General features: G+C 40.2%; 1 protein-coding gene across 1 annotated transcript in view; it reads right to left on the bottom strand.

Annotated features, from left to right (window-relative positions):
- Positions 1–7,104, bottom strand: part of PKD2 (polycystic kidney disease 2 (autosomal dominant)) — a gene marked incomplete at its 5' end in the record, with an annotated part of 14,289 nt that extends 7,185 nt beyond the window's left edge. The window contains 7 exons of the mRNA XM_009695600.1: positions 149–269; positions 1,506–1,687; positions 2,839–3,009; positions 4,603–4,831; positions 5,385–5,609; positions 6,353–6,603; positions 6,964–7,104. Coding sequence (XP_009693902.1) covers positions 149–269; positions 1,506–1,687; positions 2,839–3,009; positions 4,603–4,831; positions 5,385–5,609; positions 6,353–6,603; positions 6,964–7,104 — 1,320 coding nt within the window. The remainder of the gene's footprint in view (positions 1–148; positions 270–1,505; positions 1,688–2,838; positions 3,010–4,602; positions 4,832–5,384; positions 5,610–6,352; positions 6,604–6,963) is intronic.
- Positions 7,105–16,380: the final 9,276 nt, after the last annotated feature.

The raw sequence follows: 16,380 nt of genomic DNA, 5'->3' as shown, positions 1-16,380 counted from the left end.
CTTTCATGTAACCCCCTTTCTTTCAGGCCCCTACATGGACTGCACACTCACCGTTATCAAAAAACGCCCCAAGTAGCAGTAGGAATCAAAGAACAAGAGATGCAAAAATGGCCACCTACCCACCCCGCGTAAACAAAGGCGTACATACCAAAAGAATGAAGAACATAAAGAACACAAATGTAGTGAAATAAATTGGTCCCAAAATTCGATTAGCTTCTTCAACCTCTGTGAAGTTGAAGTCTCCCACAATGAAGCGGAACTGAGTAAATCTTAAAAAACAAAACACATCCAGGAGTTGAAAAAAAATCACTTTTGGAGCTGTGTAAGAATTCTTAAACTATTTTACCCTAACAGTCTGACCGATGGGCAGCACAGAGCTCTGCACTACTGTAATACTGTAATTCATCAGGCACCACAACAGTCAATTCCTCAGGTCCATCTCTAGGCATAACCAAACTCACAGATTCCACACACACACAACACAACCAGGGTGGTTACTTCTGCCTCTCGGTCACAACTGACAATGGGGGCAACAGGAAGCAGAGCAAACCAGTGATTACCACCACGGAGCTTTAAGACCCACTCCCCTCCCTCTCCTGTCCCTTTGGCCTCTCGCACATACACAACCCCAACCCTCTCCCTCGAAAGCTGCCTGTACAGTGCCAAGGCTGGAAGAGGCTTGGCAGTGTACAGCACCATCAGCACATTTCAAGTTCCTCTGCTTCTCTACAAGAAACTTCTTGCAACACTCCCCCAATGTCCCTTTGGCCTCTCGCACATACACAACCCCAACCCTCTCCCTCGAAAGCTGCCTGTACAGTGCCAAGTGTACAGCACCGTCAGCAAATTTCAAGTTCCTCCACTTCTCTACAAGAAACTTCTTGCAACACCCCCCCAATGTTAAGGGGGCGGGCGGAAATCAATAACTGAACAACCTGGTATTTACCTCAGGTAGAGTCAGGTTATGTTGTACCAAATCAGTAAAGGAAAAAACTGATTAACAACCCTGTATTAAGTCCTATCTCTCTCCTGGATTCCAGCAGATACTTACAAATTTACTACTTGGCTGTCTAAGATGGGCTCCGTTTGTGAGTCGACCAACTACACATACTATCAGGAACACAGCATTATTATGCGCACAACATTTCAGTAAGCATTATAAACGTAAGTAAGCATAAAATCATTCAACTGCTGTAGACAAGAGTTATTGTTTTGTCTAGGAATGTGACCGTTATAAAAACCATGTCACTTCCATCAACCAAAACCTGCCATGTTTAGCTCACTAATGTAACTAGAGTATATTTGTAATCCCACAGCAAAGACAGTTTTTGAACTAAAAATGTTATCAAAAAATGCATTTGCTAGTGAGTTACATCAACAGTGATATGTCTGCAGCTTATCCGTTTAGATGGATGTCATAGGATTTGTTTGGTCTCTGATTTGGCAACCAAATCCATTTACCAATGTACTCAGAAATTCTTTGCATTTTTTGTTCTTGTACTTACATGCAGTCCTGGAAAGTGCTGAAGTCATCGATTTGAGTACCAAAGACAAGATAGGCCAACTGAGCATATGCTAAGAAAATAACAAAAAACATAATAGCAAAGCCAATGACATCTTTGACACAGCGAGACATGGTGGTGGACAGCTGACTCATTGTTCTGTTGAAGTTAACAAATTTGAAAAGCTGTGAAAAGAAAAAAAACCCAACAACGGTAAAGACAAGGACGACAACAATTTCTTAACACAATTGCTCTCCAGCCTTTTACACATGAGAGGTCTTACTGAATTTGACTGGAGACAGAGTCAGTTAATTTACATTTAGAAATGCATCGCTTCCTACAAACACCGAGGCTTGAAATGTGAAGAAAATTCTGTGAGAACACCAACTTCTTGTCTGGGTGTGGGGTTTTGTTTATCTGTTTGTTTTTTCACTCTGCTACTTGGCACCCTGGCTTCAGAGCAGTGTTACCAAAATGCTTCCAAAAGCCTGTTTATTTATCTTTATGTTCTATGAAGATGCAGTAAAATGCAAGAAAAGATCTCGCAGCTGACTTTGCCCTGAGCAGGTGGTTGGACTACAGACTTCCCAAAGTCCCCTCCAACCTGCATTATTCTGTTACTCTGCAGTTTACCATTATTTCTTATAATAAGCCACTTTATTTCTTAAACCATGATGCAAAAATTAGATGTAACTTTGTCTTATAAAAGAGTAAGAGATTAGCTAACTTACTTGATAAACCTAGGTATCAGTTTGGAGTATCAGAGAGGAATTTCACTTATCATTGGTCCTACAACTTCCCCCTGTTAGACAGTTTATTAACTCAATGTTCCTCTGCAACTTTAAACATACAGAGGACAGGAAAATGAGTATGGACATGAAAGAAGTATCACTAGAAAGGAGGCAGTAAACCAGAGAAAATAAGTTTAACTAAAGTAATATATCTAGTTTTCAAACAAATTGGACTGTCTTTACCAACCCTTCTAACAATTCAGAAGTTTTGAATAGACAAAATGGGGACAGTCAAGCCAGGCTAGGAAAAAGCAGTACCAGTAAGAATTACTGACTGATCAATTCAGGAATAATAAAAACATTTCTTTATGTGTCCGCTGTGACAAAGCACTGACTACATCTTCTGGACTTAAACAAAGGCTGACTAAACCTGTGGCAAATTACAATCTTCCTTTTAATCTGCAAGAAGTTACCCCTGTGTTCTGACTTTCTCACATGACCAACTTAAGGAGAAACATGACTAAACCTCAAATAATATATCACATGAAACTCAGAATACTGCTTACATTCTAACGTTAGAATAAGGATGCGTGTCTTGGAGTTACCTTAATCCAGACAAAAAACACAGTGAGTGCAGCAATGTTGTTGAATTGCATTTGCCAATATGCCAAAGGTTCAAAATTGAGGAATGAGTTCTGATCTTCCAGCAGCTTCTTCAGGAGCATATCAACAGTTGATGTCCTATAGATGCTAATTCCTATAGCTACCACAGAGAGCTGAGTACAAAAGAAACATACAAATTTACGAAAGGTGATTAGGGTTTTTAAACAACTTGTTTTAGCCATATACATCAGATAAAGTAAAGATATGAGGAACTTCATGTTGTTTATAGCACTATCAGAATGTGTGCTTTAAGAAAAAGCAAATATATTGTTTGCAAAGTGTCCTGACTACAAAGTTAAAGTTTCAAAGAGGAAAGTAATAGCTAGGGATTGCACAGAGCCTGGGGGCGGGGGGAAATCACTGATAAAAGCTTCTTGCAGTCCTTCAGGGCCGACCCCGCTGGTCACTGATCACATCAGCGCTCAGGGCCAGGCAGTGGCGGGGGCCAGAGAGGGCCAGGTTTCATCACCTTTCACCTCAGGAGTAATTTAACAGCCAAGTGGCCGCTGTTTGAGATGGGATCCAAACTAGAATTTCTGGACCTATCAGGAAATGCATTTCACAACGAAACTGTTATAGTCCCAGACTACAGACAAATGGCCTGGGAATAAGAAGATTTAGGAATCTTTTCCTTGCCACAGTGGAAGAACAACGGTGAAGCCTAGCAGGCTCTGAAAAATGAAGCTGTCACAAAGAAGGAAATAGAAGGAAAGAAAGAAGACAACTCAAAAAGACAAAGGTGAAAAAGAGCAGAAAGTAGAATGACAGCAGTAGCCAAAAAGGTACTGGAGTTTCTCCGGAGTACAGACTGACCAGTATTGCCCAGAACAAGCAAGAGCAGAGAAGTTGTAGTTTTACCATACAGGTAAGGTTCTTGCTTTGACTTCTGCAAATGTGCTTTTTATTAGTACAAGTGAACACTTCACAATGTATACAGAGTCATAAAGTACAAAATCCTAAATTTAAACAACGTCCCTCAGACAAGGTATAAACATAGAATTTTGACCCTTTGAGTGAACTGAATTTTACAGTCACATTTGAATACTCTTCACTGACTGTAATAGCAAAGCATCTTACTCCTGCCCCTGCCATTAAGTGTAACAAACAGCACACAGTTCCTGTAAACATCCTCCTGGATGCTCCTTCATTTACAAAGCACTGTGATGCAAGAAAGATTTCTCTAGATTACAGATACTAACTTCAAGACTTAAAACTTTGATTCATCCAAACCTGAGGATACAAAACAAGCATGGGACTGGAACTGTTTCAGCACCGCTGGTTTTGTTTATTTTTGGTAAGCACAGCTTGATAGAAGTCCAGAATTAGATTATGTAGTTTTAAATTCAAAGCTCAGATTTTCTGCTACACCAAGATTACAGATGTGCAACACTGTCCCCTTAACGAAGAAAGTCGCCGTGAGAGCTGCTAGCACTCTACAATTTTGAGACATTTCTTCAAACTTGGTATTAGCTGGCAAGTATTTTAATACCACACTAAACCTCTTTGTGGTTCTTTGCAAACATAGTGCAACCCAGTCCCGTTCCTCCAAGTGCAAATCACTACTTTAAAGCAGATGATTTTCTGTAAGTATCCTTCCTAATGATGGCTCTATCCCTTAAATCCACAATAGGAATACTGACTCATTAACGTCTCCCACAAAGTGCATTTCAGAAAGCAATTTTAGCCTCATTATAAAGATTACTTACCACAATGATAAGGATATCAAGGCAATTCCAGAGACTTCTGAAGTAGTGCAGTTTATGAATATGAATTTCTAAGATCTCTTCCACCATATAATAAAGAACAAAAAGACAAAATGCCACTTCACAAGCTGCCAGGAAAAAATCAAAAGTGGAGATGTAGTGAATCAGCCTCACTGGCTGAAACTGCCAAGACGTAACAAGGCCTCCAGTTGCTGGGAACTCCACTAACAACCTGCATTTAAAAAAAGGCAACAAAAAAAGATTTCATTTACACAGCGTTGGAGAAAAGCACTACTAACAGATACATGGGTTTATTTACATAATTATTTAAATAACGGAAACAGGCAAAAGCCCACGTATGATTCAGAGAAGACACTACACAGAAGAGAAGGTATAAAGTAGACCACGCTCCATTTTGACTAAAACCCAAAGCATTTCAAGAACAGTGAGAAAACAGAGACAGAAAGACCTGTCTTCATCTGCATCTGTTTCGTGTTGTCTAAACTAAAGAACGATGTTGTATAACCACATATTTACTTTAATAAGCCAGCTCACTAGAGGAGTCATCTGCAAACTGCACCCAAGCCATTGTGGCACCAGAAAAGTCATGCAGCCGCTACGTGGAGTCCCACTTCTTCGACAGGGAGGCACGCCACTTCAGTTGTCTGTCTCCTTTATACAAAATAAATACTTACCCAAGTCCTCAAAACAAAGCAATGGCAAGAAAACCCCACATCTACAACCTACGCTGAGCAATTTGAACACTGTCACGGTTCTGTTCATACCTGACAACGCAGAACAGGTTGATGTTTGCATTGTATACGGAGAAATCAATGAAAGCTGCTCTGGTCCCTCTGTCCAGCCACAGGTTCTTCTTAAGGCTGGCAATCTGCACCGCTGTCACTTCTCTGGTCCTTGAGAGGTCTTGGTAATAACCAGCCCCACTGTACGTGGCAATCAAGCCCCAGTGGCTGCTCCCATTCAAATCCTTCTCGTTGGTGTACGTCCAACTAGTTCAGAAGTAGTGAAACAGAGCACATTAGTCCTTCTACTTTCAACTTAATCTTAACAAAACAGACACCAACAAAATCTGACCAAAAAAACATATCAGTTACTTAAGGCTGCTTTCATTTAAGACGTACTTGTAGAAAGTTTTGATGTACCCTGGAGAAAGAGCTTACAAAGTTCCTCTGACTAACACAACAACATTAAGATAGGAAGATGGGTCACAAGTACATTGTGCAAAGAGAACACATCAATCCACTCATACAGAATTTCTGTCCTCAGGGAAAGAAAGAAAATTGCCATTTATACAGTAACATTCCACCTCCAAAACCTTTTACAGTTTACACTTGCACATTGTCTTCCAAGAGAGGCAGCGCTATTCCCATTTTTAGCCAGGGAAGACAACTCAGTGAAACCCACTGCAGTAATACAACCTGGAATTACAGAATTGGTGCTCATGAGTTGCAGTGCCGCACTCGCACCACAGCCTGTCTCCCATGCGTAACGGCCACCAACGGCACAATGACAGCACCTAAACTCAAGCGGATGAAGAGCACAGTCTTCTCCAAGTTCCGTAAGGTTTCTGCACAAGCAGATCTGGCAGTTGCTCTGGATTTATCTGGCTTTACAGACAGAACATACAGCAAATGCAGAGTTGCCTCTGCCAAGTGACTTATTGTGCAATTCAGTATAACAGGCCGGGGGGGCGGGGGGGGGGGGGGATGGGGTGTACAGGAATACTACATACGCTGTTCCGTTTCGAAGTCCAAAAGGAGCAGTATCTTCATTAGCTACGGAATAGACATCATAGCAGTCTTTGATTTCATCCTTTAAATCTTCAGGTATTGAGCACGAACCATTTCTCACTTTCAGCTGCCGAATGCGAGGCACCCCTAGGAGCAGGTTCTCATAATAAATGAAGCTTTTGTTTTCTGCCATGGTTTTGTTGTTGTACCACATCTCCCAGTAAAGACCATCCAGCAAAGGCCCTTCTGTGAACTGGAGAGGAAGAGACAGAATTTTAGTTTGCATGTTACCAGCATGGGTTTTATAGATCTTCATTCTGTGGATGTGTTAGAATTGCAGTCGATAATTTTTCTGACACAAGGCCTTACTGTTTCCTGTCCTCCGAAGATATTCCACAACCTTGCCCTTCTCTGCCCCACTAGCATTACCTGGGTTCTAAACTTTCACATATTAAAGGCCTACTTTGTTCCATAGCTTTGACATTGTGCACACCGATCTTCATGCACAACCCCTACTGCATTAGGAAAAAAGATCCTGCAGGTTAAATTTACAGGCCACGACAGGACAAGCAAATCACAGCAACAGAGAGATAAAAAATTGTTTTTAGATTACCTTCCAGAAGTCGTCCATTGTGGACAAAGTTTTGAAATCAGTTTTCTCCATTTTTGATACAGGTGTTTCCAGGAAGAGCTGCGACATAACCCTTGTATAGTAGTACATATTGGAACTCGCTGTCCCATAAGTCACTGCAAAAGATTTGGTAAAGAGTGAGAAGTAAAGGGGTGGGGGAAAGAGAAGAGGAAAAAAAGAAGTAAAAAACAAAAAGAAGAAAAAGAGTACTTCACTTGTTTTGAATACATCAGGTTGTATTTGTATAGATTTTGCACTGGAAAGTTTAAGCTTCAGAACAAAACAAAATCCACATGAAGCAACATTTGTCTGTCAACTGCAATTAAAATAGAAAAAGCAGTGAAGAATAGACTGATCAATCAGTTTAAAATACTCAGTTCTCCTTCCCACACCTCATTCTATTATTAACGCTTCTACAAAAGCTAACTTCAAGAAAAACAAAGGCACGATTCAGCAGCCTGAAAAGAGGCAGCCAGTGCCTTTTTATGTGACTTGTGCTATCCAAGGCATCCGGAGAGCTGGCACGGATGGCACAAGACCTCAGGAGAACTATACCCTGCTTGAGCAGGTAATGATGGTCAACCAGGATATTGCAGGGCACTGTGAATGACATTAACCGCCTCTGGTTAGACAATGAAACTCCACTCAAGACGTGCAGTGCTTCTAAGAGAATCTCCCCACAGAAAATAAATGACTGTGTTACTTCTTTTCCTCACACTGGACCAAGCATTTGGCTGAGGATCACAGAGCATAAATTATAAAATTATGTATAAAGGCAAGACGGCTTGAGAGAACAGTCTCTGGCACTGATACTGTTACTGCCTATAAATACTTAAAACCATTTTATTACTAAAGCTCAGAGAAGCCTGAAAGACTAAGTCTCCACTGAACAATCTCCATCAATTTTGACAATTTGATAAAAATATTTTATCACAGGGAAGAAAATGTGTTTTCTTTAGCAACCGGAGAACAAGAACTATTTTTAATAGACTTTTGCTGTGGCACTTGGAACGTATCACAGGACTGTGCAACACCTGGATTCTCTCTAAACACGTACTCTCAAAAATAGAAGAGTACAAGAAATGCCCACGGCATTTAGCCTGCACTGGAAAGCTCTCTCTTAGGGCACGCGGAGCCACAGACCAGTCTGTCCCATAGTTATTGCTTACGTGTAAAATTAAAAAGGATAGTACTTAAAAAAAATACTAATGAGTTAGCAATATCTGTAGGTATTTAACACACTATACAAAAGTATCTCCTTTGTTCTGTTACCAAAAATCTTTTTCTATAGCAAAACAAATTAACAGCCTCCCGTCAAACTTTTCCCACTGAAACCAATTTAACTTTATTTACATTCAGGTCCCCCACCGCTACGCCTCTCCTGGTGCTACAGCATACCCGCCACAAGCAGTCTTACACTACTTTGTCCGTAAGCCTGCACTAAGCATTCTTAAAGGACTCGGGAAGGAAAAAAAACATGATATTTAGTACATAAATATGCTTGCAGTACACCACCAAAACAGTCATGTCAATGGTATAACGTTTGGGGTTTGGGGTTTTTTTAGTAATTCTACTGCAGACAAGCAAGGCAGACTTGCTCTCAGAGCCAGTCTACCAATGTAGTTGTGTATTTTCTTTTTCACTCCAAGATTCTCTCTCTCAAAAAATAAAAACATCATCTTGTTCTGTGATAAATGACCATAAATGACAACTTAAGTGTCACTGACACTTCAGGCATTTAGAACAGAACTGCCCACACTAAAAATTGGAGGTTTGAAACATATTGGTTTTCCAAATATACACTAACTTAACGCATACAGATTTTGCTGCTCTTCTCCCTAGTAACCAAATAAAACATCTATTTCACAACTCCATAGGAAGTTCTATTTCACACGGTCTTGCTAATTTTTATGCAAATATATAAACATGCCTTGTTTTGACTATTAACTTAAAAAACCCTAGAAAACTTGAAATAGAATCGTATAAGGGCTTCAAGTTGCCAAGGCCAGAAAAGAAGACCACCCTTGGAATCGTTACATTATACCAGCCACAACTGTTCACAGTGCCGCATGAGGCCTGTGATAAACAGCCTGTACTATCTGTGCTCCAGCATCACTAAAGTTCTTCACCCGGAGAACTGAACAGCAAACTCAGTTCAGGTTGCTTTCTTAAACTCCATTTCAGTCTAGGAATATTTTTGTGTATGAGGCTGGAAATCCATCAAGCTCCCCACTCCTGTACTAAGTCTGCATTTAGTAGAAACTGCTAATATTATCTTCAGTGTTGATACTAGAGCATCTACCTCAAAGCAGTCACCTACTTAAAAGCCAAATAAAATAAAATAAAATAAAAATAATTTAAAGAAAAAAAGAGTAGGTTGAATGTTACTCTGTTCTATAGTGTTATAATACTTCGTATGATATCATAGACAACAAAACAAATGACACACTTCAATCATGGAAGTCTCCAGCTGTGAGCCATACACACTTGAGTATATATAGCCTGTAGATGCATTTATAACATCCAGCATCATGCAAACATGGATTATCAGATATTTCTAAGTAGCTAGCATTATCTCTGCCTTTCTAGCTACTATCAAGAACTTTTATTCTTACAACGATCTGTACATAAGTTAGGTGATAAATCTGAAACTCAGTGATATAATTTTTTGACCTAGATGACTAACTCCTACTCTTCACACTTAACAGTTCTGTTCAGTGATTTTAAAATGCGTAGCAGAAGCATTACACTGCAATGTGGTTCTACATTAAAAAAATGCTCCCTAAAAACAGTAAGTATATTATCATCCTGCTTAAAGGTTCAAAACTTGTTAAGGCACAAGAAAGTTGCAAGAAAGTTGCAGTATTTTTCACCTCAAGCAACAATCCATCCACAGAAACAAGAGAAAGATTTAATTCTAAATATTTGCCTACACACCTGCTCATTAATTCTTCTCCCACATCACTGAAACAACCTTCATTCTGGAATCACACAGAGCAAGCAGACAGCACAGAGCTGGATGCATTAGTGCTGAGCAGTACTTACGGGCACACAAGACCACAAGGAAAATCATGTACGTAACCAACTCCCGTAAAACACTTTTCAGATATCGCTCTCTGCTGGTGTTGCTTTCCTCCATGAGTCTTGTCCCCCACAGACCTTAGAAGGAAAACATATATAATGATGTACACAGATGTCTGATACTAGATACACAAGTGACAGAATAATTTAAGTGGTTTCGAAAGCTTAATCTATGTCATGTCCACTGCAGGTTCTTCTACAGATTTTAAACTGATCTAAGTTCAAGCAAGAATAACTTCTCCTTCCATAGGCTGAACGGGGCCTGAGGCAGTACGAGCTATTCATGAGATACCCTAATAATTTAGTAAGAGCTCAGCAGAACTTTAGCAGAATCTGCTGAAGATTTGCCAGAAGCGCTGTCATCTAAACCGACATGGTGTGAGAACAGATACAACTATACAAAGACATGCAGAGATAGCCATCCTTCAAGAAATGAAGTGCAGCGGTTTGGGGTTTTTTTAACATGAAAAGCATTGTCAGATGAATGAAAATGCACGTTCAGTATTGAACCTTTATTAGTAGTCTTAACTAACTTTCTACCTGAAAGGAGGATATGTCAGTTGAACATATTTTTAAAGAAAATAAATCATAACTTTCCTCTCCCAAATAGGCAACGCACATCCAACAGAGACAGAGCAGAGATCTTAGTGAGTATTTCTACATGATTTCTTTCCCTGCACAACAAAGAGTCACCATTGAAACATCAGTGGCGGCCTAAATGAGCAACTGCCGTCTAGCCGTCAAACTGGGCAACTGCATCAGCTGAACTATTTCCATCTGTTACTAGCTTCATATTATACTTGACATTCTCAAGAAGCCAGTGTAAAAGAAGTGATTGAACTTTGGTGATCCCTTCCAAGAGGGTAACTGAAAAGCAAAAGAACCTTTTTAACTGAGTCTCTAAAAGAAAAAAAAAAATAATCTGAGAACAGAACAGAGTTAGTAACCACCATACTTATTTCCTGTGCCTAACACAGAACAGAAAAAAAGCTGGAAACAGCTGCTGATGCTACGACCAGAACTGCTACCTTCAAGGAACTTCTCTTCATTTAAGCCTAAATAAAGCAAGGTGATCTGATCTTAGTTTATGGTGGGAGAGAAAGCATATAAAAATAAAAATTCACTCTTAACAGAAGCACACTAAACTTCCATCCTTTTCCTTTTCAGGTATTTTAAACGGCCAACCTTTTAACACATCCTTTACGTTCTCAGTAGATGGAAATAAAGTAATCTCAAACTCCCTAGGAAAAAATTTTGGATTCATCAAACATACCACAGTAATCTGAAGTCAAATGGAACAGCAACAAGGGATAGTCAAAATATGTTATAAAGCTGACAGCGAAGTGGGAGTTCAGTTGCTTTGCAACCACTGCTGTAAGACTACGATGGACAAAGGGCTAATCCGGCTGCTGCAGAACCTCATTTGCTAACAAAGCAATGGGAATAAGGAAGCTCTTCCCTCTACCTGCAAATATGAGGTGTACTCAGAAAAAAAAAAATAAAAAAATGTGTTAGATGTTTTTAGAAGCCTTTCAGCTACCACATTTTTAAGTTGTGACCTAACCACAAAGTGAACCAGGAAACTTCTCTGGCACAGGCACAGCAAGCACTAATTGTCTTTGCCTTAATCTCTGTTCACGCTCCTTAATTAGTAACATATAACCTTCACTAGCGTCAGCCCCCAAAACAAGAGAGCTTTTTCAAACCTGTTCTTTAAGGCTAAGTCTGAAAATTTACAGATACAGACTGCAACTTTACTACACAGAATGCCAAATCCTCACCATTAGGTCATTCTTGAAGACAGAACCACAAAAACAAGAACATTTACAGAGTCACTAATAATAAAGAACTCAACAAATTCATCCTCTAACACAGCACTACGTTGCACTAGCAACCCTCACAATAAAGGCAGGAAAACATTACAGAAGAGAGGAAGAAAAGGCTGGAACAGTCAGTGAGCTAAGCTGGCGAGAGAGCCGAGTCCCGGCTGTCAGCACATTACTCACCAATAAGAAATGCAGTGAGCAGAAAGCTTGCAAGCTCAAATTCTGTCATATAAGAATATTGTTAGGAGTTAGTCAGCAAGGAACAGAAAAGTACATGTGAAGGAAAAAAAAAAACAACAACAAAACCAAAAACAACCAGCATCAGAGATCATACAACAATCTTTGTGTTAAATGAACTCGGGACTTGCCTGTTAGGTAGCTTGACGCTTTCATTAGTTGCCATGTTTTTAGAAGATACATACATTATTCCCCTTTTTGCATTATTAGAATATTGGTTTAGATGCATCAAGAATAGTGGCAGTAAGCAGCACTGGATTTAAGTTGACATCTACTGCAAGCACCAAAAACATTTCGTTTCTATCATTGCTTATACAAATTTGCTATTCATCATTTGTTTGACAGAATCTATGTACTTTTTCATTTATCAAACAAATCTGTAACTAACTATTCTCTCACACTCGTTCAGTAGCTCAAACGGCTTACCCAAAGAGTACACGAACTCAGAAGAGTTGTCAAAACACAATGATCAAATGCAAACAAAAATATAGACGAAATTTTATCTTACAATAAAACATCCAGCTTGTTAGGTACACAGGAAATTAAAATCTTTCTGCTTACACATATATAAAGTGTTACATACACATATATATACACACATGTAATATATATAATGTATATGTACTTACATAATCGTAAAGCCAAGTTTATAAGGTACAGAATTCATATGAAGTAATTCAGATTTATGTAAATGTCTTAAGTTCTGAAAGCACTCAAGCCAAGATACATCTCACTAACTAATCGGCCTACACAGAAATTCAGATGCTGGGGAAAGAACGGGGCTGGGTGAAGGAGAGGAAAGCGACCCTCAGGCAAAGAGGCTTTGTCCCAGAACAACAACAAAACAGTCTCCCAATCCTTAGTTCACATTCCTTAGTAAGGGACAATCGGAGCCTGCACGAGCTCAGCTCAGTAAAAATGTCATGATGCATTCTTCATCAAAGTAACAATTAATGACTGACTGGAAATCATATTTGATACTTCCATTTAACAATAAACTTTTGATGACTTTCTCCTCTCAGCATCTGGGATGTTTGTTGAAGACATCTGCAAAACTAGAGGGACTAAAGCTACTTCGCAGACTGACGTCAGAATCTGAAAAGGATCCACAAAGAGAACCTAAAACACAGACAGTCTGAAGTAGCTGACTTTCTATTTACGTACTAACTCCTGTTACGTCTCCCCAATAGTTGCAGTTACCAAAATCCCATAACCTTAAATCCTCTCTGCATTTTTACTTCACAACTGACAGCAAGAAAAGGGTAAGCTGCCATTCAATATCCTTCAGTTGATGAATGGCAACTTGTTTAGCCACAGTAACGTTATCACTTTTCATAACCAAAGGATTAATCTCTCTTGTTGAACTCTGTCTAGTGAAACGGAATTTCATTAAATAAATCTATGCTAACTTTCCTCTAGTCATTTTGAAAGAAAACTGAGTACTGAGTATGCCATTTTCCAGTCTTCATAGATCCTCATGGTTATCCATGAAATGTCAAAAGAACTACAGCGTGCTCCTTCCAGTATTAAAACCCCAGTTATCCTCCAAGTGCCCTTGAAATCAGCCCTTTCACTGTGTAGCCTGCAGTGATCACATTCTTCAGCAAAGGTTAATTACCTACGCAGCAGCCCAGTACAGCACCCTGCACAAAAGTCACACCTAGCCATGTACCGCACCTATGAATTAATGGCAACATTCCCACGAAAAGAGCCAGAAAAGGATCCGTCTACCACAGTAACTTTAGCAACACTTGCCTATAAACACAAAATGTACACAGGTCAGAAATCAACAGAAACTGCAGATAGTAACCACAGGGATAAGTCCACTCTGAACATTCCTAGAACATGAAACCAAGTCTTTCCATTTTACAGCTAAAAATAGAATCCTACCAGCGTACGCTGTCTCGAACAGCAAGAGGCAACTCTGTCCACAGCCATTACTGAAAATACTTCTTTTTGTTTTCTTGCACTGCAAGAACGTGTAACTTTGCACCATTCTCCACACTTGATTAACAGGCTCACACTCAGCAGCATAAAGAGAACCACATCGGGCAAAAGGATGCATAATGTTACCATGTCAAGGGTGGTCCCTATCTCTCAGCCTGAAAGCAAAAATTAAAGTTCAAGCTACGGAAGTGCATCAGCTCCCAAACTGGTTATTCTAGCCCAAGATACATTGCTTGTAGGCAGCAGGACAGGCAAGGGATCTGTCTGTCAGAGCAGGGCCAGAACATCTTCTCTGGCAACATCTGCCTGATGCTGCTGAAGGCTCAGCTGCACTCATTCTGCCCAGCACAGCATGCGGCTTCACCAAAAGCCAGTTCCTCTCGGTTCTGCTCCTTGCTCAGCTGAACAAGGTGAAAATACATATATAGGCTTAAAAACAAAAAAAATCTGCTACAAAAAAGCATTCTAAAAACAAGCAAACTTCCTCAAGCCAAAACCAACCCTAAGCTGTAGGTGCAGATGAATTACGGATGATTCAAACAAAGCGTTTTACCAAGCCTTTTTTAGAATGGTATCTCATGGCAGGGGGGAAAGTCTGTCTGATGGACTTTCTTTCCATCTGCAAATACTCTGACCTTACACAAATCACATGCTATTAAGCTTTGTCTTCAGGTTCAAAACGGCTCAGAAACCAGCACCAAAATCAGTCGTACTGTGGATAATCTGTTTTGAGCATTACTGCAGAAGCCATGCCAGAGATGAAACAGTAGCAACTTACGCCAGGTCATCACAAAGTCACTCTCACACTCACCTCCCATTCAAACACTGCTATTTTTCACCACATTTAAAAGCAGCTACAGGAGGTTCCTTCTCGGCAACAACTGCTACGAAGGGAGTATCTGAACAGATAAGAATTTTTATAAAAGGACTTCACTTTCTCCATGTGAAGCAGCTCCTTTCCTAGGCATTTACGCATCTCAGTGACAAACTAAACTAAAAGCACCATTGAAGACTCCAAACAGAGCAGTGCCAGTTCATGCATAACACATAATTATCATTGATACTTTTTCCTGGCCATTCTGGTCTCTTGTAATGAAGTGACTTAGTTCATTGAACACTGTCCCAACAAAATCTACTGAAAAGACAACATGCTCTATTCCACAATCTCTGCAAGTCTGACTTGCATCCAAGTAAAACACTGCAATGATCAAGAGGGATTTATTTTGGTGCAAGATAGCTGAAGTCAGAGAAATCATTACAGCAAATGATTTTTGAATGCACAGGAAAATTGAAGTGAAGACATACAGGGCATTCAACAGTCCAATTTACAAGTCTCTGCTTAAAATTGAGTTCTTTTTGACACCTCTGCCAATGCGGTGCCAGTCAGTAACAGCACTGCCTCACACTTTAGAAAATTCACATTTTAGAAGAAAAAAAACTTATTTTCTAAATATGGTTTACTTTTCCTGCACCTTTATAACTACAAAGATTTTGTCTGACACTTAAACAAATCCTACGTTTAAAATCCTCGCGATTTGATGCTGACATTTTAAGCTCCTCTGAAAAGGGGGGTTTCTCACATCTGCTCCCACAACCTTGAATCCAAAGAACTCCCCACCCACCATTTCCTTTGCTGTGTCAAATCAACCCTGTACAGAGTTGATGACATTCCAAATGCTCGTTTGATGTGCTCCCGCTTACGCTTCAAACTATGTCTCTGGACACCAGCCATGCATCAACAGGCAGCTCTCAACAACCGAGGGCAGCTCCAAGGCACCGCACAACATCGCGGAAAGGCAAAAATTAATAAAACATCCTCCCAACAACCCCACTCTAAGCACAAATGCCATCCTAACCACCCCTTTTGTAGGACAGAGGATGCTGAGAAAGATAAACAGACAAGTATTCTGCTCCAGCTCTCCAAAGACCTGATGTTGGGTCAGAAAAGCCACATGTATCTAAAAACTACTCAGGAGAATCTTACACTGAAAGCAGCCAGAACTAAGACGTGATGGGCACAGAGAGGTCTGTGCTTCAGAGGAAAGGAAGGAGAGAGGTGTGGGTGCATTTGTGAGTGCTGGGGGGCACAACCAGGAGATCAGAGAGCACAATATGGATGTGCACAAAGAGGTGGGGACACAGATAGCGGCAAGCACGGATGCACAGACAGGAGATGAGAAAACGAACACGGGTACAGGAAAAAAGAGAACAGGTAGCAAAGGGGTGGGTGGAAGAAAAGGCAAAAGGGACTAGAAACAACTCGTAACTGTTCCTCTCGCGAAAGCCTGCAGGCAAAGGAGCCGGGAAA

The sequence above is a fragment of the Cariama cristata genome, unplaced genomic scaffold (genome assembly GCF_000690535.1).
Source record: "Cariama cristata isolate BGI_N322 unplaced genomic scaffold, ASM69053v1 scaffold10432, whole genome shotgun sequence".
NCBI lineage: Eukaryota > Metazoa > Chordata > Aves > Cariamiformes > Cariamidae > Cariama > Cariama cristata.
This window is presented reverse-complemented; position numbering and strand designations above follow the sequence as displayed.